Source organism: Quercus robur, chromosome 7, assembly GCF_932294415.1.
Source record: "Quercus robur chromosome 7, dhQueRobu3.1, whole genome shotgun sequence".
In the NCBI taxonomy this organism is placed as follows: Eukaryota; Viridiplantae; Streptophyta; class Magnoliopsida; order Fagales; family Fagaceae; genus Quercus; species Quercus robur.
Window position 1 is genome coordinate 4,008,987 of NC_065540.1, and position 22,030 is coordinate 4,031,016.

Genomic DNA, 22,030 nt, shown 5'->3' on the forward strand with positions numbered 1-22,030 from the left:
AACTAGGATATTGAATTATTTTTATTTTTATTTTTGATACATTAGGAGTGGTGGATTTGAATCTTTGTTATCTTCGTTAAAAATACCAGAAGATACTAGTAAGCTACAAAACTCTTGGATGCATTATTCAATCTTTTGGGTGTCAAAACTCAAATCAATTGATATAATTTCTTCCCTGTATAAAATTCAGTTTACATTAAGAGGGGATTTTAAACAAAGCAAAAATGTTACATTTCACCGTATAAACTCGTAAGTCTAAAGACTCACTGTGCCGATAATGAACAAAAGAAATTTTCATCTTGAAAGGCCAGACACACTTCTGTGAGCCCATATGGGGCACCACACAGAATCACCAGGCCTAAGGGCTTCTACATCTATTTCAAAACTCCATAAAGGCCCGTTACAAGTACAAGTGCCAGTGAGAAAAAAGAACCACCCTTTGGGTCTCTTTCAGTATTCCCATTGCAAAAATTATCACTAGTTAGCTCTTTCTTAAGACCAAAATTATAGTTATATGAGAAAATATAGTACCATAACTTATTTCACAGCTTTTTTTCCATAATTGTAATGAGAAAGAGTGTGAGTGATAGAGAAAAATGATAGGTCTATGTGTAAGTGATAGGTAACCACTCACAGTCTGCCATATCAGAGTTGTAGTAAAAATTTATGAAATAGTGCGTGGTCTTAAAACTACTCTAGTTTTATAAACCTAGATTGAAGCTTGAGTTGGTATAAGTTTTGGGTTATTTAGTCACAAGTTCAACCGATAGGCTATTGATCGAAGATCGAACAACAGGTTCAATTAAAATTTAAATAAAAAAAGTTCAAAAATTGATAAATGAATGTTGAAGGAAATATATATATATATATATATATAATATTCACGATAAAAATTACAAGCATGTAATGACACAATTTAAAGTAATATTAATTACAAAATGATATAATTAAATATATAGAGTTAATATTCAAACAAATAAACTAAAGGATAAGTCATAAAAAGAGCATTGAATTTAACATATGAAGAAAATATATAATAAACAAATACAATTATTAAATGAAAATTTTTTTTTTTTTGGTAAACTATTAAATGAAAATTAGATACATATTAAGTGAGTTGTACAATAAAAATAAATAAACAAAAGCTTAGGAAAATTTAAAGAATCTGTTTGAACAAAGTACAAAGAATCTACAAAGTTTAACTGGATTTGACTTAATCATGTGTTTAAATGGTCTAATCAAAGACTCAAATGGATCAAAGAATTATGTCACCGATTCGTGGGTCCAACTAACCAGTGTGGTTAAATAACCATGGCAAATTAAAATAGATTGTAGAAAATGTAAGGAAATGATGCGGATCAGACTTATAGAATGGTGCAAGTGCAGAGCATTTGTAATCTGATATACGCAATACATACAATTATTAGATTTGCTCTCTGATCTTAACACATGTACTTTATTCATAACCCTCAAAAAGATGATGATTTGTTTCACAATTGCATTGTTTGGTTCAGGGTTGTAGGACTTGTAGCCTTTAAGAGAGACAAAACTATTCCTAAGGCTATGAGTATTCATGAAATGATGCAAACATCTATAAATGGAAGACATCTCAAAACATTTAGGTTATTGTAATTCCCTCAAAATTTCCTCCTATGTGATCACCACCTCAGGGGACCTTCATCTTACATTGAATCAACAAAAATAGGCAATGGTGACATAGAGATTATTCAAAAAAAAAAGTGACTTAGTTTAGTAACACTTATAACTGCTCGAACAAGATCTCATCATGATAAACAAACACAAAAAAAAATTATAACAACAAAGAATAAAATGCGGCACTAACTGCAACTCCAAAGGATATCACTGTGATTGCTGGGTGGTTTGAACGCATTGCATCAGAACTATCAACAGAGGCATCACCAGTAGACTTTGTAGGAGCATCTGAACCCGAAACTCTCTTCTTAGGCTTCTCCGCTGGCGCTGGAGCTGGTGATACAGCTTTTTTAAAAAGCTGCAATGGAAGGAGCACTTTGTCCACCTGATAAACAGCAAGCTGGCTATCTGAATATACAGTATTAGCCACTGTTGCATCGACAACCCCAGTTGTTATGTTCACTTGGTTTCCTGATGTGGTTACATTTAGTGGGAACTGGCCATTGGAACTATCACCAGCTTGTGTACGCAAAGGGTTGCTCACAGTTTGGAACTGTGATATAGAATAGAGAGAAGGGAGGATATGGAATTGCACTAGCTGGACTTTTTGCTGATCAGCGAGAGAGTTCAGTGAGCCTGATTTGAGACTTGAGAAAGCACTGTCTGTTGGTGCAAAGATGGTAAGGCCTTGGTTGGAGTTGTTAGCTTGTGAGTTGATTTGGTCAGCCTCTTGTGTGCTTTTTAGTAGCCTAATGAAAGTGGTGTACTGGCCAGCTTTCTCAAGGATTCCTGTGATGTTTGTAGGGCCTGATGGTGGTGGAGACTGAGCAGAAGTTTTGGTGCAATGGAGGAAGAAGATCAAGAAAAGAAGAAATGGGAATTGAACTTGCTTCATTGTTAACCAAGTAGGCCTGAATTGTAGTAACTCAAAAGGAAAAATAAGAAAGAATTCTGTCAGTGCTGGTGAGATGAGAAAAAAGGAGCTCTATATATATATATATATATATATATATATTGAAGAGGTGGAAATGTAGAATATGGGAAACGAGTCCAAAGAGTTAGGTGAAATGTGCACTTTAAGGTGGTACGAGAACTTCAGTCTTCATCTTTATTGTTAAGTAAAAAGAAGAGAGAGAGAGAGAGAAGAGATCAGAGTTTTGCTTGGCGACCCAGGAAAAGATGTGTAGGATAGTTGATTGAAAGTGCAAGTGGGGATACAGAGGGACTAATAAATTTGGTTTTGCTTGTTGATATGGGAAGCTTTAAAAAGAAAACTTTGTAATTCAAGACTTGGAGTTCAATACTAGCAGTAGTTAAAGTGGATGATAATGATGGTTATGGTCCAACCGATGAACCAAGGATTACCTACTTTTTTGACCAATTAATTAATGTGTTAAGACAGACTTAAAAGATATCTCTAGGCATAATTATTAATCAACAGTTCATGCCAGGGTTGGTGTGCGTTCAAAGTAGGCAAAGAACACCATCCATAACCTTTATATGAATTCATGTTGTTCGGGTTAAAAAAAGTGATATTGAACTTACCTAGATTTTAGGGTAAATTACAACTTATCCACTTGTATTTGATCGAAATATAAGTTGTTTTTCTGTAATTTCAAATTTGACACTTTACCTATCTGCAGTTAGCTCTATTAAAATTCCGTGACCCACCTATAGCTTTTCCGTTAAAAATTAACTTTTAACATCGAAATATAACATAAAACAGGTCAAATAGCTAAGGTTTGAAATTTTTGTATTCTGATTACCAAAAAGATAAAGAAATTTTTGTATTCTGAATAGAAAGATTGACAAGCTAAATAATGTGTCATCTCAGTCCTGTGTAAAGTTCAGATTCTAATTCTGAAGTTAGTTTTCATTCTCAGAGGCATTCTAAAAGTGGTTTTGGGTTGTTGACCATAATAAAAGAGAAACAAAAATGAAAGGTGATGCACTTTTGGACGCTAACACAGACACATTTACCTTGAGATATTTCAATGTTGTTTATATTTAAGTTACCAATGAGGTAATGCCATCTGATTATGGTGCCTCTATAAAGTTGAATTTACCTAGCTTGCAGAGTTTAGAAAAAATTGGAAGTGCTTCTTTGATTGGAATCAAGAGAATGGGAAAGCGTCTCAGCAAACAAAAAAAAAAAAAAAAAAGAATGGGAGAGCTTGACTCTAATTAAACCACTCTACAATGCAACCAAGTGAAGGTATTTTCAAACCCTAGCTTTTTGATCTGTTTTATGTTATATTTTGATATTAAAAGTTGTTTTCTAACGATAAAGACATGGGTGGATTACAAAACTTTAATAGAGCTAACCTCAGGTAGGTAAAGTGTCAAATTTCAAACCACAGATAAGCAATTTAAATTTCGGCCAAACCATAAATGGGTAAGTTGTAATTTTCCCTCTTATGATATAGAATTGATAATACTTCTATGCATTGAACAGGGGTGGCTTGATGCATTTGGGAGCCCAAAGCGAAAACTGAAATTGAGGTCTTTTATATATTTAAATATAATTTTTTAAAATTAAATATTACTTAAACTCTATTATTTTATTTTAGATGCAAAATTACTATATACTAATTAATATAAACCACGTAGTTTTTTTTAAGTAATTTTTTTTAAAGAAAGTTTATAGACAAAAAATTTGATAAAACTTTTCACATTTATTGATGTGGCAAATTGATAATGGTAAGTAAAAAAGTGATGTTAATAATGGACCTATATTAGAACTAGTAAAAATTTGTAGCTTGTAACAACCTGTCACTTAAGATTTATTGTGAAAGTATTATGAAAAATGTTGTGGACATAGAATTTCTCTCTCTCTCTCTCTCTCTCTCTCTCTCTTCTTGTTTTTCACTCGATAAAAAATATTATTTTATTTATTGGCTAATATTTAGGCTTAATTAATACTATTAGATTAAAAGAAATAACTCTATTAGTTAAAATTTTGGGGACTTTTTCTACTTCAGGCTTTAGGCAACCATCTCATTTGCTTCTACTATAGAGTCGACACTGGCATTCAATTAAGTGAAAGTGATAATCAGAATGTAATGTACAAATTTTATTTTCACAACAATTAAAACATTGATCTTTGAGAGAGAGAGAGAGAGAGAATATTTGCTACAACTATGAGTAAAATCTTTAAGGAGCGTAAAATTGTTGCAAAATGTGAAACTAAAAATAGCATAACTGTTGTTACTGCCAATGATAACTCACAACCGCATTATTTTTCTTGGTACCCTTTTTTAAGGGAAAATGAAATTAGATATTATTTTTATTGAATGGTTGAACAAGCTACAAATTTGAATTTTTAAGAAAATTAATCTTTTTTTTTTTAATAAGCTTTTTGTTGAATAATTTGTTCACTTGTTGTTGTTTGGTCTTCTCTTGTTTTTGTTTGGTTTATTTTGTTGTTATTTGGGCTAATATTTATCGTTGTTATTTAAGCCTTTTTTTAAATTAAAAAAAAAAATTAAGGGATTAAAGATTATGCTTGGGGGCTCAAAATTAATTTTGGAGTAATACTAGGTCAATAACATTTTTATAATAAATCTTATGCAAAAACTATTATTGGTGGGTAGAAAAATAATGTCAGTATTGAGCCCAAATTAAAATCAATAACAACTTACCACATAAGACTTGTTATGAAATTATTTTGAAAATATTGTGACTATAGCATTACTCTTTTTGTTATTGAACCCAAATTTTTGTAATTCTCAAATTAGGATGTTCAACATTTTGTTTCTCAAAAAAAAAAAAAAAAGGATGTTCAACATTTTTATTAGGGTGGTCAGTGGTCACATTAGGTTAGTTTAGTATAGAATTTTTTTTTTTTTGCAAGTGTATATGTACATTTTTTTTGCATGTCAGGTGGTCCTATGACCACCCTTACTTTCTTTCTTTATTTTTTGAGAAATAATTACAACATGGTGCTACCCCTGTAGTTCGAACCCTTTCCCCCCTAAACCCCTAAGCACTTTGTGTATGGGGAGGTGTCAATTCAATTACAAGGCTTTTGGTGTGACCACCCTTACTTGCATGTAGAGTAGCCAATGCTTTATCTCCTTCTCCCCTATTTGCCTCCATCCAAACATATTCTAAATATAATTGTTATTAACTTGCAAAAAATATCTCATTACTATTCATTACTATATGCACCATTACATACATTATTATCCTCACTTGATAGATAATGTTGCTTCACTAATGTATGGGTCATTCTACGATACCCCATATTTTTTGGGGGTACAGTACCCACTTAAATCTTAGTTATAGATTTCACTTGTTTTAATTTGGTCCGTTTATTTAATTTTAATAAGATACCTGCTACCAGTCATCTAGGTTTTCTATAAAACCCAAAAAAAAAACATACGGGTTCTTCTTTTGTCAAGCGCTTGAGAGAGATCTCTAATTAACGAGTTCTTCCCTCTAGCCGCCTTTCTCAAACCTTCATGGCTTTGCCTCCTTGAATTCTGTATTTGGTATTCAAATCGTGATTTTGATTTTTAATCCTTTTCCTATTTATTGATTGAATTCACTAGAAATTAGAAAGATCAAATCCTACACCTAAATGACCTTCGTCGATTCTTGAAGAATGGTTAGATACTTTTTCTTTTACTTAATCATTTTAATTTAATTTTCAGGTTTTGATTTTTACTCTTCCCTGATCTGTTGTTTGCTAAGTGGCACAATATGGTTTATATTCCTCTGATTGTTAATTCTTCATCTTCTTCTTCTTGGTTCTTGGAGAAATCCTTTAAACCTTTCACACAAAAGGATCTCTCTTTGTTCACATGTCTTTTTTTTCCATCTCTGCTTTTCACTCACTTTGAAATCACTTTTACTTTATTGAGGCACCCTATAACATGTTACTTTTATTGCTATGATTTGTAAATATCAAATATCATTTATGGTTTCATAAGTAATTTCTATTGTTATTTTATAATGTTAATTTCTATGCATAGATTTGGTTAAGGCAATTCCTGATGAGCATAAGTAGTTTTTTTCTGATTTGGTTTGGGTGCATAAAGAAGTTAATATCACTTTGATTGTTCTCCTTTCTTATTTTTGCAAACCACTGATGGATTTGTAGACTATTGAGAATAAAATCTTAAATTTAATAGGTGCTTTTTTGGGTCAAATATCTTCCATTTAATTTGTGTTTCTTTTAGTCCAACTTGTATGTACTACATACTGTTTTTTTTTTTTTTTTGATCGAACTGTGTTATTTATTCATACACACTATAAAGTTTATAACTTTGTGTTATTTAAGTTGCAATGTTTTAGTGGGCATGCATGCTAGGTGTTTGAGAGAATGACTAAACGTGTATACTTGTAATTAGCATGCTCTAGTTTGTTTTGATTAAAAATAAAAACTCCGTGGTCATTGTGTGGTATAGCATTTTTAAATTTCATTCAAGTAATATAGACCTTGAAAGAGATAGTGAACCCCATCTTTTGTTTTCATTTTAAACTGGTTCTTGTCTAATCTTTAGGATGTTTTTGGTCTCCAAGTCAAGAATATTTCATCTGGGTCTTACTATTTTTTGTTTTTGACTTTTAAAGATAATGAAAATAATTTATATTTCAAATTAATTTTTTTTCAAAAAATTATAAAATTGGATGAAAAATATGATTAGATTCAAGTTCAGAAAATATTTCTAAAACTTGAAGTTTGTGTTTGATTTATCGTGCTTTATCAATTTTTAGTGAGACTATTTGAAAATTCCTGAAAAAAAAGGTTTTCTTTCTAGGAATTTTCAATTTATTTTATTCTCAGGAAGGTTCCTTTTAGTTTTGAACACAGTAATTCAATTCCCAACCTTTGATGACCACTGATAATAGTTTTTCAATCTAGAAGAAATAGGAATAGAGTTTTAGTATGGTTGTCTTACTCAATCCAAGTAAGGGAAAAAGGGAGATACTATCTTGCAACTTGTTCATTAGTGTTCTGGGTCATTTACAAAATATAAGTGCTTTAAATACTCCACACTTGAGAATTAGCAGCTACATGTACTCCTTCCAATTGATTTCAAGGGGTGATGACTGCCTTCTTATCCCTTGCCTTTCAGTCTCAAATTAATATATAATAAAAAGGCCCATTAAAAATTGGAGGACCACGACTTTCTAGTGGTTCTTCGTTCACGCTAGTGATAATTAAGACCAATTTTCTTTTTTGGAGTTATTGTCATTGTTTTTCCTTTTACTTTTCCCTTCTTGTTTAAAGTGTTTTTACTTTCCACCTGTCTACTCATGCATAATAAAATGATATGCAAATAGTCCTTGATAATTTTTTTTTGTGATACTAATTATTGTGATGAATCGCAGATTGATATCAACATCCGCCAGTTTTTTACTTTGTATACAGAAGATCGGTTTGATTGTCGTTCATGGCCCTTGATACTGAAGCTAAAAGATTGGCCTCCATCTACTTTGTTTGAACACTTGCCACATCATGGTGATGAGTTTATCTGTTGCTTGTCGTTTAAGGAATATGTACATCCACACAAGGGTATTTTAAACATTGCTCTCCAGTTGCTCAAAAAATCAGATATGAGTTCCAAGACTTATATTGCATATGGAGTTGCTCAGGAGCTTGGCCATGGAGACTCTGTCACTAAGCTTCACTGCGACATGTTTGATGCGGTATGTTTGGTCTTGTTGAAACTTTTGCTAATCAATTTGTTTTGTTTGTTAAAGGAAAATTTTTGTTTGGTTGAAGTACTGCATGAAAAGGTCTATACGAGTTTGTATAGGGTAAAGGAAGTATATGTGAGGGCCAGATGAGCTTGGTAAGGGTTAGCATTTGGTAAACACTGCATGACCATTGATTACTGCCCATCACACATTTTACAGAAAATCTCTAGTACCTTCATGTTGACATAAAGCAATGGCTTAACATTTTCTCTTTTGAATGGACTGTAGAGTGATTTATCTTTTTTTTTTTTCTTCTTGTATGGTACTTTACTCCTAAGAAATCAAATACTGGGTAATTTTTGTTTTCACTTTTTTTCTTTTGCAAATTTTATATTATTAAGTGGATTGTAAATATTTGAGATAGTAATTAGTATTTAGAGTGTAAAATGTGAAGTGATTTATCTTTATTATTATTTTTTGTATGGTACTTTGCTTTCTAGAAATCAAGTACTGGGTAAATTTTTTTTTTCACTTTTTTTTTTCTTTGTAAATTTTATATTATTAAGTGGATTATAAATATTTAAGATAATAATTAGTATTTAGATTATGGACTGTAGACTGTGTAGTGATTTATCTTTATCTTTTTTTTTTTAATGGTACTTTACTTTTAAGAAATCATGTACTGGATAAAAAAAAAATTTCACTTCTTTTTTCTTTTGTAAATTTTATATTATTAAGTAGATTATAAATATTTAAGATAGTAATTAGTATTTAAAGTGTGAAATGTGGAGTGATTTATCTTTATCCTTTTTTTTTTTGTATGGTACTTTACTTTCCAAAAATCAAGTACTAGGTAAAATTTTTTTATTCACTTTTTTTTTCTTTTGTAAATTTTATATTATTAAATGGATTATAAATATTTAAGATAGTAATTAGTATTTAGAATGTAGACTGTGAAGTGATTTGTCTTTTTTTTTTTCTTTCTTTTTGTATGGTACTTTATTTTCAATAAATCAAGCACTAGGTAATTTTTTTTTCATTTTTTTTCTTTTGTGATTTTTATAATATTAAGTGGATTATAAATATTTAAGATAGTAATTAGTATTTAGATTGTGGATTGTGGATTGATTTATATTTTTCTTTTTCTTTTTGTATAGTACTTTACTTTCAACAAATCAAGTACTGGGTAAATTTTTTTTCTCACTTTTTTTTTTGGTAAATTTTATATTATTAAGTGGATTATAAATATTTAAAATAGTAATTAGTATTTAGATTGTGGACTATAGAGTGATTTATCTTTATCTTTTTTATTGTATGATACTTTACTTTTTAGAAATCAAATAGTTAGGTAATTTTTTTTTTCATTTTTTTTTCTTTTGTAAATTTTATATTATTAAGTGGATCATAAATATTTAACATAGTGATTAATATTTAGAATGTGGAATGTGAAGTAATTTATCTTTATCATTTTTTTAGTATTGTACTTTACTTTATAGAAATCAAGTACTAGGTAAATTCTTTTTTTCACTTTTTTTTTTATTTTTTTGTAAATTTTATATTATTAAGTGGATTATAAATATTTAAGATAGTAATTAGTATTTAGATTGTGGACTGTGAAGTGATTTATCTTTTTTTTTTTTTTGATATGGTACTTTACTTTCAAGAAATCAAGTACTGAGTAAATTTTTTTTTTCACTTTTTTTTTTCTTTTGTAAATTTTATATTATCAAGTGGATTATAAATATTTAAGATAGTAATTAGTATTTAGATTGTGAACGGTGGAGTGATTTATCTTTATTTATTTATTTTTTGTATGGTACTTTACTTTTAAGAAATTAAATACTAGGTTAATTTTTTTTTCACTTTTTTTTTTCTTTTTAAAATTTTATATTATCAATTATATTATAAATATTTAAGATGGTAATTAGTATTTAGAGTGTGGAATGTGGAGGATTTATTTTATCTTTTTTTTTTTTCTTTTTGTATGGTACTTTACTTTCCAAAAATCAAGTATTGGGTAAATTTTTTTTCTTTTGTAAATTTTATATTATTAAGTGGATTATAAATATTTAAGATAGTAATTAGTATTTAGAGTATGGACTATGAAGTGATTTATCTTTTTTTTTTTTCCTTTTTGTATGGTACTTTATTTTCAAGAAATCAAATACTGGGTAATTCTTTTTCACTTTTTTTTTCTTTTGTAAGTTTTATATTATTAAGTGGATTATAAATATTTAAGATAGTAATTAGTATTTAGATTGTGGACTATGAAGTGATTTATCTTTCTTTTTTACTTTTTGTATGGTACTTTATTTTCAAAAAAATCAAGTACTGGGTAATTTTTTTTTCATTTTTTTTTCTTTTGTAAATTTTAAATTATTAAGTGAATTATAAATATTTAAGATAGTAATTAGTATTTAGAGTTTGGACTGTGGAGTGATTTATCTTTATATTTTTTTTTCTTTTTCTTTTTGTATGGTACTTTATTTTCAATAAATCAAATAGTGGGTAATTTTTTTTCTTTTGTAAATTTTATATTATTAAATGAATTATAAATTTATAAGATAATAATTAGTATTTAGAGTGTAGATTGTAGAGTGGTTTATCTTTATCTTTTTTTTTGTATGGTACTTTACTTTCAATAAATCAAGTACTGGATAATTTTTTTTTCACTTTTTTTTTCTTATGTAAATTTTATATTATTAAGTGGATTATAAATATTTATGTCATTTTTTAGGTCCTAAGGGTATTTCAGTCACTTTTTAGGTTACGAGGTCATTTTAGTCATTTTTTTGGTTTCAAGGTAATTTCAGTCAATTTCTAAGTTTCAAGGTCATGTGGTCATTTTTTTTGTCCTAGGGGTATTTTGGTCATTTTTTAGGTTTCATTGTTATTTCGGTCATTTTTTAGGTCTTATGGTAATTTTGGTCTTTTTTTTTTTTTTTTTTTTTTTTAAAGTTTCAGTGTCATTTGGTCAAATTTTTTTTTCTAAGGGTATTTTGATCATTTTTTTAAGTTTCATGGTTATTTCGATCATTTTTTGGGTTTTATAGTAATTTTGGTATTTTTTTTTTAGAGTTTTAGGGTGATTCTATCATTTTTTAGGTTATAAGGGTGTTTCGGTCATTTTTTAGGTTTCGGGAGTATTATGGTAATTGGTGAGAAAAAAAATGGAACTATCGAATGTGACAAAAGTACCATCGAGTGTGTGAAATGTATGGTCTAATGTAATGTTAGTATTGCCTAATGTGACAATTGAACCATCATATGTGATAAAGAAATAAGGGGAGAACCAAATGTGACAAAAGTATAGTCACATGTGATGTTGGTACTACACAATGTGAGGACATACCATCAAATGTGAGAAAAAAATTAAAATACAATCAAATGCGAGTATGATCAAATGTGATGTTGGTACTACCTAATGTGACAATAGAATCATCATTTGCGCAAAAAAAAAAAAATAAAATAAAATCACCAAACGTGACAAAAGTATGGTCACATATGATTTTGGTATTGCACAATTTCAAGATGGTACCATCAAATGTTAGAAAAAAATACGAGTACAACCGAATGTGGCAAAAGTATTGTCGTATATGATGTTGGTACCACTTAATGTGATAATGGAACCATCAAATGTGAGAAAAAAATAAGGGAACTATTGAATGTGACAAAAATACGGTTACGTGTGATGTTGGTACTGCCTAAATCTTAATGTGATGATGGAACTGTCAAATGTGAGTAAAAATTAAAATACCATTGAATGTGAGAAAAGTACGGTCAAATAAGATTAGTACTGCCCAATGTAACAATAGAACCATCAAATGTAAGAAAAAAAAAATGAACTACCGAATGTGACAAAAGTACAGTCACATGTGATGTTGGTACTACAAAATTTGAGGATTGTATTATCAAATGTGAGAAAAGAATACGAGTACAACCGAATGTGGTAAAAGTACGGTCAAATGTGATGTTAGTATTGTCCAATGTGACAATGGAACCATCAAATGTAAGAAAAAATAAGGGAACTATCGAATGTGAAAAAAGTATAGTCACATGTGATGTTGGTACTACCCAATGTAACAATAGAACTGTCAAATGTGAAGAAAAAATTAAAGTATCACCGAATGTGAGAAAATAACTATTAAATGTGATGTTAGTATTACATAATGTGAGGTTGGTACCATTAAGGTTGCGTTTGGATTGGGCGTTTTCTGCCCAATCCTGCGTTTGCGTTTTTCCAAAACGTGGGACCCAGCTACAGTAAAACGTAGCTCCAAAATGCTGAAACGCGAAATGAAAAACAATGCGCACCGTTTCATTTAAAAACGCTGGAACGCTGTCCGTTTGTGCTGACCACAAGGAAAAACGCACCGTTTCATTAATAAACTCCAGAGCATAAACATAAAACATATTCAACGAACCCATTGATGTTCAGTTCACAACACTGTCCTGACCCAAGCATAACGTTCTCCCCAACGGCTAATTTTGTGCATTCCGTTTCTTCCTCTCAACTACCCGGCACAGATGTCTTCAATTTTCATCAATGCCCCGTCCTCATCGTCTTCAATGAAGCGCACCTACCCACCATCCCGCAATAAACCATCAATAGAAGAGCTGAAACAGGGTAACTGCAATCCCACACGGAACAAACGAAGCCATCCCAGAGTGATTCGCACGAGCTCAGCTTCTCTCCGCTTGGGACGTCGCTGCCGCCACTCTAGGTCTCTGCATTCACGGGTACTGTTCTGTCTAACTTTTCATACTCTATGATCTATTGCTGTCTAATTATATTGTTTTCCATGAACACACTTCAATCTGTGGTTTTGTGTTCAACGTTTGTGTGTAATTTTAGTTAAACGTTTGTGTGTGATTTTTGTGTTTTCCATGAAATTAGTATGTGGGTTACTCTCTCATTCGTCTAATTTTGGGTGTTTCAAGGAGCTGCCTCTGTTGTAGTTGGACTATTATTCAATCTGTGGGTTTGTGCTCAACGTTTGTGTGTAATTTTAGTTCAACGTTTGTCTGTGATTTTTGTGTTTTCCATGAAATTAGTAGGTGGGTTACTCTCTCATTCATCTAATTTTGGGTGTTTCAAGGAGCTGCCTCTGTTGTAGTTGGACTATTATATATGTTAGTTTACTTTTTGCATTTTGCATGTGGCCATGGTAACTGATTATGATATGCATATAAACTGTTTGTTGGAATGTCTTAATGGGTATAGAAGGAAGTTGTAACAAAAATGGGTAAGGGAAAACCGAAGGCTGATGGTAAACCGAAGACTGATGGTAATGGGAAACCGAAGGCTGATGGTAATGAAGTTAGAACTGGGTGGAAAGATCCTAAAGAATTAAAAGCTTATTGTGATTTGTCTGCTGCCCAAGTCCTAGACGGCAAGAAGCATAATGGATTTTTGAGAAAGGAAGGGGTTGATGAAGTGATTGAGCAGTTAGGTGAAATGGGAAAAGTGGTGACTCCCACGCAGTTTAAAAACAAATGGGATCATCTGAGAAAGTGTTGGAAGACTTGGAAGGAGTGTTTTAGTGAGACTGGGTTAGGTTATGATCCTGTAACTGGGGTTATTCACATGACTGATGAGTGGTGGACCCGAAAGATTCAGGTTAGTTCACTTTACATCATTGTGAAATACTCAGTTGTCTACAACTAATATTGTGTTCTAACTACCGGTTGTCCACATGTAGGCATGTCCCAAGGCGGCAACTTATAAAAACAAACCATTGCCGAATATTAAGTCCATGGAAATCATGTTTGAAGGCACGATTGCAACGGGAAAACATGCGTTCTGCACAAGTGGTGAAATACCAAATGATTGCACCGAAGGGTTTGGGGACTCCGCTGATAGCAAAGAATTTGTTGACCCCCAATGTGAACCCTCTGCGAACTCAGTTGACCCAATGGAAGTTGAAGGGCCAGCATCGTCTAGAGCAAGACCAGCAGTGAATAAGGGGAAGGGCCTGGCAAGCGGTTTTCAACTTTTTAGGGGAATTTGCAAGAAACCAAGAAAGAAGCGTTCAACCATGCAAGAGATGTCTGACTCTTTGAAGAGCATGTCAGATGTTATTGTTGAAAGTAGAAGCGTAAGTACGCACAATACACCATTTCGCACCACATCAGCTAATGAGATGCAAGCAATTATGGACATGGTGTTAACTCTTCCTGGGGTGCAAGCGGGTGATCGTCTTCATATGTTCAGCACCTTCTTCTTCATGAATAACGTAGATGGTAGGAACATGTTTGCAGCTAATGTTGAGAGGAAGGAGGTCCAGCTGAGGTGGCTAGAGAAGCAGTACGAAATGAACCCTCAGTTTCATGTTCTTTGAAGGAAAGGGGCTTGTCTACATCCCTAGTTGCTTATCCTTATGTACCTCTTGGTGTTGTAGCGATCGGATTATTTTTATGTACCTCTTGCACCCTCTTTTTTTTTTTTTTTTTTTTTTTTTTTTCAGACTTTTGTATTGGCACAAACTATATGCTTGCCATAGGTGTGTATGTAAAACAATGGTTACTAATTGTCATCTTTTGTATGCTTACTTGTTACTTGTGGTGTTTTTTTATGGCATCAAAATAGTTTAGTAGTTCAATATGGTTTATTTGGGAAAGTTGAAGGGGTCCTAAAAATTAGATAAATTGTTTGATAGATTCTTTATTTATATTTGAGTGGCCTTGTTTTTCAGGATTCTGTGTATGTGCACTGTGTACCATATGAGTTTTATACCTCTCCAATTTATCCTCTTTTTGCTTAATTTTTTGCTTATGAGTTTATGCTTTTTTTGTCTTATTTTTTTTTGGGTGCAAAAGCACCCTAACAGCTTCTCTGGTACTATTCACACAGCCTGTGAACAGTACCAGCTGAGTTTAATACATATCTCCAATTACTCTCTTTTTCCTTATTTTTTTGCTTATGAGTGTTTGTTTTTTTTTTTTTTTTGGGTGCAAAAGCACCCAGCAGCTTCTCTGGTACTGTTTACGGGTACTGTTCACACAGCCCGTGATCAGTTCCAGATGAGTTTAATACATATCTCCAATTACCCTCTTTTTGTTTATGAGTTTTCGTTTTGTTTTGTTTTTATTTTATTTTTTTTGGGTGCACAAGCACCCAATACCTTCTCTGATACCGGGTACTGTTCACACAGCCCGTGAACAGTACAAGGTGAGTTTAATACCAATGTCTGTTATCCTCTTTTTGCTTATTTCTTTGCTTATCAGTTTTTGCTTTTTTTTCTTGTACTCATTCTTTTTTTTTTGGGTGCAAAAGCACCCTAAAAAAAAACTTTGGGGATAAGAACAGCAAACTTTTTTTTTTCTTTATTCATGCAGCACTCACATATGGCATAAGAACAGCAAAAGCACTGAAACTTTGGGGATTTATGGCATATTGAGCAATAGTGCCAATCTGACATGTAAAGCTTATCATTTAATATTTTTGCAAAGCAAGTGTGTGATTGAAAATGTGATGAGACAAAGTTCCAGTGTGATAAAAAAACTATTAGGAATTCAGTGCAAAATAGGGAGTTTCAACATATATCGAAGTCCTATCAATAGGATCAGTTAAAACATGTTATGCATATATTGAAACATTATCAATAGAAAGTTTCAACATATAATGAAGTCTTGCCTTTGTTTTAATTGTTTGTGTGTGTGGTTTTTTTTGTTTGAAACTGCATGTACATATTTTCAATGCAATAGTTTGTTGTAGATCTTTCCAATGCGCAAACTTTTTATTTTTATTTTTTTCTTTTTATTCTTGGGTGCAACTGCACCCTAACAGCTTCTACGGTACTGTTCACGGATACTGTTCACACAGCCCGTGAACAGTACCGAAGAGTTTTATGCCTTTCCAATTTATCTTCTTTTTTGCTTATTTTGTTGCTTACGATTTTTTTTTTTTTTTTCTTCTTTTTATTTTTGGGTGCAACAGCACCCTAACAGCTTCCATGGTACTGTTCACGGGTACTGTTCACACAGCCCGTGAATAGTACCAGATGAGTTTCGTGCCTTTGTTTTAATTGTTTGTGTGTGTGTGGTTTTATTTTTGTTAGGAATTGCATGTACATCTTTCCAATGCAATAGTTTGTTGTGAAGGTGAACAAGGGTATGCTGATAAATTTTTTAGATCACATGTAGCCATTGAATTCTTTCAGTTGCTAATATTTTCTTCTTTTATTTGTTACCCAAATGAAATAGTTGTACCTGTGTAGTGTCAGTGTCCGTATGAAATCATGTCAAGGTGATTGCTGAATATGTGTGTATTGGCTTTCCACAGACATAAAAAGAAAAAAGTCTCAAGGTATTCAAAAGGATGAATTTGCTAAACGACTCATCTGATTCCCAGTACCAGTAAGTTTCTATACTAATAACTTGTTTTTTGGGGTACATATTATTGTATCACTCCAGATTTTGTACATGCAATTAAAGTTGGTAACATATGCAGGGACACAGTCTTTGATATTAGCGACGACATTGTACTTGCAGCATATATAGCTGGGTGTGCAAGTGTCATAGCTTATATAGAGACTTATATGACCAAAGTACCAATGCATACGAATATACAAACAGGGTATGAATGGGTACAGTATACATTAAATGGAAATGAGAAGAAATGTCACAATGTGTTTAGAATGTCAAGTCATGTGTTTCGACAGTTGTGTCATACATTGCGCACTCGGTATGGATATGACGGTACCAAAAGAGTTTGCTTGGAGGAGTCAGTGGCAATGACATTGGTGGTACTTGGTAGTGGCATGGGTAACAGAATGATGCAGGATAGATTTCAACATTCTGGTAAGACAGTGCATCGACATGTGTCCACGGTAATTACCTTGTTAGCCACGGTTATGGCACCAGACATTATCAAGCCTGATGATCCTACATTTCGTACCGTGCCATCACATATTCAGGGGTCAGATCGATATTGGCCACATTTCATGGTACTTTGTGAATTTGGTATCTTGACATGATTGTATTCCTGTTATCTGTATGGACATACCATGTATTTCATTTTGACATGGCATTTTTGTGGCAATTATTAGGGTTGCATTGGTGCCATTGATGGGGTTCACGTCCCCGTGCTCTTACCACAAAATGAGCAACACCCATATAGAGGAAGGAAAGGGGTCACAACAGTAAATTGCATGTGCGCATGTGATTTTGACATGAAATTCACATTCGCGTGTGTGGGATGGGAAGGTTCAGCGCATGATACCAAGATCTTTTTAAATTGCCTGAATAATGAGAGAAATAACTTTCCAAAACCTCCACCTGGTTTGTAAATATGCAATTTAATTACAGTATTAAAGTATGTATTACGTAGTGAAAATTCTAATATAATAAACGTGTTCGTTTGCAGGAAAATATTATCTTGTTGATTCAGGGTACCCGATGAAGCCAGGGTTCCTTGCACCATATAAGGGAGAGCGGTACCACATCCCCGATTTTCAAAGAGGTTCACAGCTGCATCGTTCAGAGGAGAGATTTAATTATCTCCATTCATCACTTCGTTCGGTCATAGAACGAACTTTTGGAGTTTGGAAGAATAGATGGAAAATTTTGAGATGTATGCCAGGCTTCAGTATACGCACTCAAAATAAAATTATTGTTGCTACAATGGTTCTTCACAACTTTATTAGAATACATGACGACAATGACGTTCGACATTCGCGTTATGCACGGGACACATATACAGGTAGTGAGGGCGGTCATTATGATCAAGTGGCAGATGTGGTCTCTTACTTGGATTCAGATGAGATGAAAGAGGTTCGGGACTATATCACAGAATCGATATGTATGGACTATAACTGATGGTTCACAAACTTCAATGTAATAGCATTTTGTATTATGGTTTTTTTGTTGTTGTCAAGCAGAATTGAATAGCTCACAGGTACTTTATTGTAAAGCCTTGGATTTATGAAGTTGTATGTATCGTTATATGTGAAACTTATCAGTATTGCAACAATAGATTTCTTGGTTACAAGGGACTTCTGAATAGAGTCCAATCTAATCTGAATATTATAGTAAACTCAATGGATTTTAAGATTGAAACAGTAAACTACGAGGAATTTGTACAAAAAAAAAAATAAAAGCTCTCACTTTTTGTGAGACACCAAGAATCCAATCTATCAATGGCTGGCCAATTGTGTATATATATATAGACACATATATACAACAACAAAATTTACAATCTTCTTTAAATTTAGCAATAACATTATCTCCATCAAACGTCTCCACATTGTTTTAAAAAGTACAACTACATACATATCATAAACTGACTTGCAATAGTACAATTAACATACAAAACAAATGTAATAATACAACTTGCAGTTATTACGTACATATACATCCCATTATGGTAGACACATCTGCCTGATTTTGACTTCCCCAAACCTAGTAGACAAAATAAGCAATACTAGAAACATGACCCCCAAGACTACTAAAGCTATTGTCAACTTCTTTGCTTTATCTTCAGAAATCATGCGTGCAACCTTGGCTCTTTCAAACTTTCGTTTTGCAACTCGCTCCCTTTCCAATGCTGCAGCTGTCAAGGCATGTGCTTGCTTCGACTCTTCATTGGCAACTTCCACCGCATGCTCCAATCGGTTGAATTTGGCAATAACTATAGGTGCTACTGCTGCACCACGCGTACAACAAATGCTGGTATCTAACCACTTAAAGAACTTGCATGCACGGTCATCATCCTGCACAATACAATACAACACATAAATAGAAATATAACGAATTGGTTCTTTAACGCACAATACAAATATTTTGCCAGTATTGGGATATGGTACTTACTGGTGACCAATAGCGACAACTATAAAACCTCCTACCAAATGAATGAAGTTTCAGGGACGTCCTAATTCTGCAGTTCTCCAAGTCACAAAAATGGCCATCAGAACTGGAGAAATAGTTACTTGTTTCTGACATTCGTAATTCTTGGCAATAGATGTTGCGTTGGCTTGGTGGAGGATGACTTTGGGATTGACAAACCTCACATATCTACTAAAACTAAGATGTAAGGTCCACTTGCCCTCCTCTGTTCTAGTGCACTAATTTAGTTTTACCTAAATGTGGCAGCTGAGCCAAGGCTCAATATCAGGGGCTGGCCTTAGGCCCATTGTTTCCTGCATCACTTAGGGTGATGTATACTGTCCTGTCGCAAAAATGATGCTCATATTAACCTCAAAACGCCATGTTTGAAATTAATGCAAGGGTGAGTTACATAATCCATAACACTAGCATAGCCCAAACAATCACACACAGTTATTCTTTAAAGTTACATTATCCATAAAACTAGCTGCAAAACAATGTTCATCAATTAAATTGTGGTTATGAATCTAAAAAATCACATTCCCCAAAGATATGCAAGTCCAGATCCTCTACTTTTAGACACCCTAATTGGTTGCCTAGGAGATATGAGAAATCGCATTCAATCTCTATAAAGATAATAACTATCTGATATAATTTGCAAACCCAAAACCAATCTGATTTGGGACTTATCATTTATAGAGTTGTACAGCTATATGAAATTCAAATACAAGAAGTTCAAAAAATATAAATAACTCTACCCTATCCTATCTCATCATATCTCAATCTAAACTTTGTTACAATTCAAATCAGGTGCTGAAATAGTTGTATACAGCTGCCACACAGATCAGATTATACATATATTTGAATGTTATGTAGCTACATTACAGTTACACGGCAGCATTATGCAGCAGCAATTATGCAGGTAAAACACAGCTACATAGCACCACTATTTTAGCTAGCAAATCTTATCCTTAACAATCTCCAATATATTATAATTTCATTCATTCTTTCATTCATTCTCCAACTCATAAAAATGAAACACCAGAAGCTCCAATACAAAAATCAATGTGGAAGTTACATATTAGAGGTCTCACACTTCAGTAGTTTCTACAATGTAACATGAACACCAAAGAAATCTTGTGACCACAAAAAAGGGTAAACTTTGACAGCAAAAATCAACCCTTTTTAGTCTCCAGTAAACTCTTTTTTTTTTTTAGTTCTTTTTTTAAATTTGGTGAATATTGGCTCATTAATAAAGAAAAAAAACAAAAAAGAAGAAGAAGAAGAATGAATGATTCAGTCCGTATGATTCAGCAAAAAAACATGTAAGAAATCCAAGTATCTTTCAGCAAAAAAAAAGTGAATTCTTTCTTTCTCAAGCAGATAAGGCTAAATAAGCTGTCTTTTTGTTGGGTATATTAATCGAAGAGGAAAAAAAAAAAAAGTTCTTTTGTGGGATATAAACAAATATGTATCACACAGTATATAAATAACTACAAATCCAGCAAAATCAAATTATAAAACAATCTAAAAAGCCATACTTGAAAATCATCAAATCCCCATTAACAAGAAGTGAAATTCCAGCAAATGAATACAGAGGATTGAACTTACACTCTATCAAATCAAATCAAGTAATTCCATCAAATTAAAAGAAACCCATTAACAAGAAATGAATTTCGAACAAGACATCATAGAAAATAGTGAAAAAAAAATTGAGAACACTCACCTTAGAGAGTGGGATTCGTTTTTGCAACGTTGCTTCTGGTTTTTGAGCTCAGCCTAATTCAGTTTTGGGTTTCAAGGAGCACTGTCATGGGTGGGAGACGACTGAAATTGGGGAAAAGGGTGAAATGGGTATATGAAAGACTGGGTTATCTTTGCCGGCGTCGGATTGGGTGACGTTCATCGTTGATTTCGCTTCTGAGCTCTTCGCCGGCGTTGGACATCGTCTTCTATTCTCTGGAGGGCGCGGAACTATCGTCCAAGGAGGGTGAGGAGTGAACAACAGAGAGAGAGGAAAAACAAAAAAAGGATGTTTCAGCTGAGCTACAGTAAAACGCGTGCCTTTATATATTTTCAGCTCCGCTACAGTACCCACGTTTTGCTACAGTAATTTTCAGTTTTCAGTTTTCAGTTTTCAGCTGTATCCAAACGGACCCTAAATATGATATTTTGGTAACGTGATATATAGGTTGCTTACTAGTGGGTACTGTACACCCCAAAAAAGGGGGGTACGACAGAATTACCCCTAATGTATCGACAAAGACTTAATTTATATTTTAATAATTAAATTCATACCGAATAGTAATGAGATAAGTAAAGAGTGTCTACATTTTTTTGGAAAGTTTGTACATTGCATGCGAATGTGTGTTATTTTGTGGGAAAGTGTATACATTTTGCAAATAAAGTTGTACATATGGAAGGAAAATGTGTACATTCTTTTTTGTAAAGTTTGTACATTTTTTTGTTGAAAAGTTTGTACATTACCTGAGAAAGTGTATATATTTTATGATAAAGAATGTACGAGCAAATGTGTATATTATATGAGAAAGTATTTATTGTGGGAAAGTATGTGCATTTTGTTGGAAAGTTTGTTACACGGGAATTTTTTACATCATGTGGGAAGATTTGTACATTATGTGGGAAAGTTTGTACATTATGTGTGAAAGTGTTTACCTTTTGTTGGATATTTTGTACATACGTGAGAAAGCTTGTACATTAAGTGAGAAAATGTGTACATTTGGTAAGAAATTTAGTACATTGCGTTGGAAAGTGTGTACATTTTTAGGAAAAATTTGTACTTTATGTGGTTAGCTCTATACTTTTTGAATTTTTTTAAAATTTTTTATTTATTTATAAAGTTTGAACATTTTGTTGGAAAAGTGTGTATATTATGTGGGAAAAT

General features: G+C 32.5%; 4 protein-coding genes across 4 annotated transcripts; 2 read left to right on the forward strand and 2 right to left on the reverse strand.

Moving 5' to 3' along the window:
* Positions 1-1,607: 1,607 nt before the first annotated feature.
* LOC126691817 (fasciclin-like arabinogalactan protein 11) lies at positions 1,608-2,631 on the reverse strand. The gene has a single exon (XM_050386999.1). The coding sequence runs from the start codon at positions 2,546-2,548 to the stop codon at positions 1,811-1,813; it is 738 nt and encodes a 245-aa protein (XP_050242956.1). The 5' UTR covers positions 2,549-2,631; the 3' UTR covers positions 1,608-1,810.
* A 10,197-nt stretch (positions 2,632-12,828) lies between these two features.
* LOC126690796 (L10-interacting MYB domain-containing protein-like) lies at positions 12,829-14,723 on the forward strand. The gene is made up of 3 exons (XM_050385924.1): positions 12,829-13,041; positions 13,526-13,921; positions 14,004-14,723. Exons 1-3 carry the CDS (start codon positions 12,829-12,831, stop codon positions 14,640-14,642), a joined length of 1,248 nt encoding a protein of 415 aa, XP_050241881.1. The 3' UTR covers positions 14,643-14,723.
* Positions 14,724-16,621: 1,898 nt separating this feature from the next.
* On the forward strand, positions 16,622-18,120 carry LOC126690797 (uncharacterized). The gene is made up of 4 exons (XM_050385925.1): positions 16,622-16,659; positions 16,754-17,249; positions 17,352-17,583; positions 17,669-18,120. The coding sequence occupies exons 1-4, from the start codon at positions 16,622-16,624 to the stop codon at positions 18,118-18,120; spliced, it is 1,218 nt and encodes a 405-aa protein (XP_050241882.1).
* Positions 18,121-18,489: 369 nt separating this feature from the next.
* LOC126690788 (uncharacterized) lies at positions 18,490-21,120 on the reverse strand. The gene is made up of 3 exons (XM_050385916.1): positions 20,852-21,120; positions 19,111-19,468; positions 18,490-19,013 (listed from the first exon to the last, which is right to left on the reverse strand). The coding sequence occupies exons 2-3, from the start codon at positions 19,240-19,242 to the stop codon at positions 18,663-18,665; spliced, it is 483 nt and encodes a 160-aa protein (XP_050241873.1). The 5' UTR covers positions 19,243-19,468; positions 20,852-21,120; the 3' UTR covers positions 18,490-18,662.
* Between the last annotated feature and the right edge of the window lie 910 nt (positions 21,121-22,030).

What these genes read in the sequence shown, in the direction of transcription:
- LOC126691817 (XM_050386999.1), bottom strand. Translation starts at nt 2,548, where the DNA reads ATGAAGCAAGTTCAATTCCCATTTCTTCTTTTCTTGATCTTCTTCCTC.
- LOC126690796 (XM_050385924.1), top strand. Translation starts at nt 12,829, where the DNA reads ATGTCTTCAATTTTCATCAATGCCCCGTCCTCATCGTCTTCAATGAAG. An exon ending in CTAGGTCTCTGCATTCACGG is followed by an intron (nt 13,042 to 13,525) that starts GTACTGTTCTGT and finishes TAATGGGTATAG; the next exon opens with AAGGAAGTTGTAACAAAAAT. An exon ending in GGTGGACCCGAAAGATTCAG is followed by an intron (nt 13,922 to 14,003) that starts GTTAGTTCACTT and finishes GTCCACATGTAG; the next exon opens with GCATGTCCCAAGGCGGCAAC.
- LOC126690797 (XM_050385925.1), top strand. Translation starts at nt 16,622, where the DNA reads ATGAATTTGCTAAACGACTCATCTGATTCCCAGTACCA. An exon ending in TCATCTGATTCCCAGTACCA is followed by an intron (nt 16,660 to 16,753) that starts GTAAGTTTCTAT and finishes TAACATATGCAG; the next exon opens with GGACACAGTCTTTGATATTA. An exon ending in GATATTGGCCACATTTCATG is followed by an intron (nt 17,250 to 17,351) that starts GTACTTTGTGAA and finishes GGCAATTATTAG; the next exon opens with GGTTGCATTGGTGCCATTGA.
- LOC126690788 (XM_050385916.1), bottom strand. Translation starts at nt 19,242, where the DNA reads ATGTCAGAAACAAGTAACTATTTCTCCAGTTCTGATGGCCATTTTTGT. An exon ending in GTTGTCGCTATTGGTCACCA is followed by an intron (nt 19,014 to 19,110) that starts GTAAGTACCATA and finishes TGTATTGTGCAG; the next exon opens with GATGATGACCGTGCATGCAA.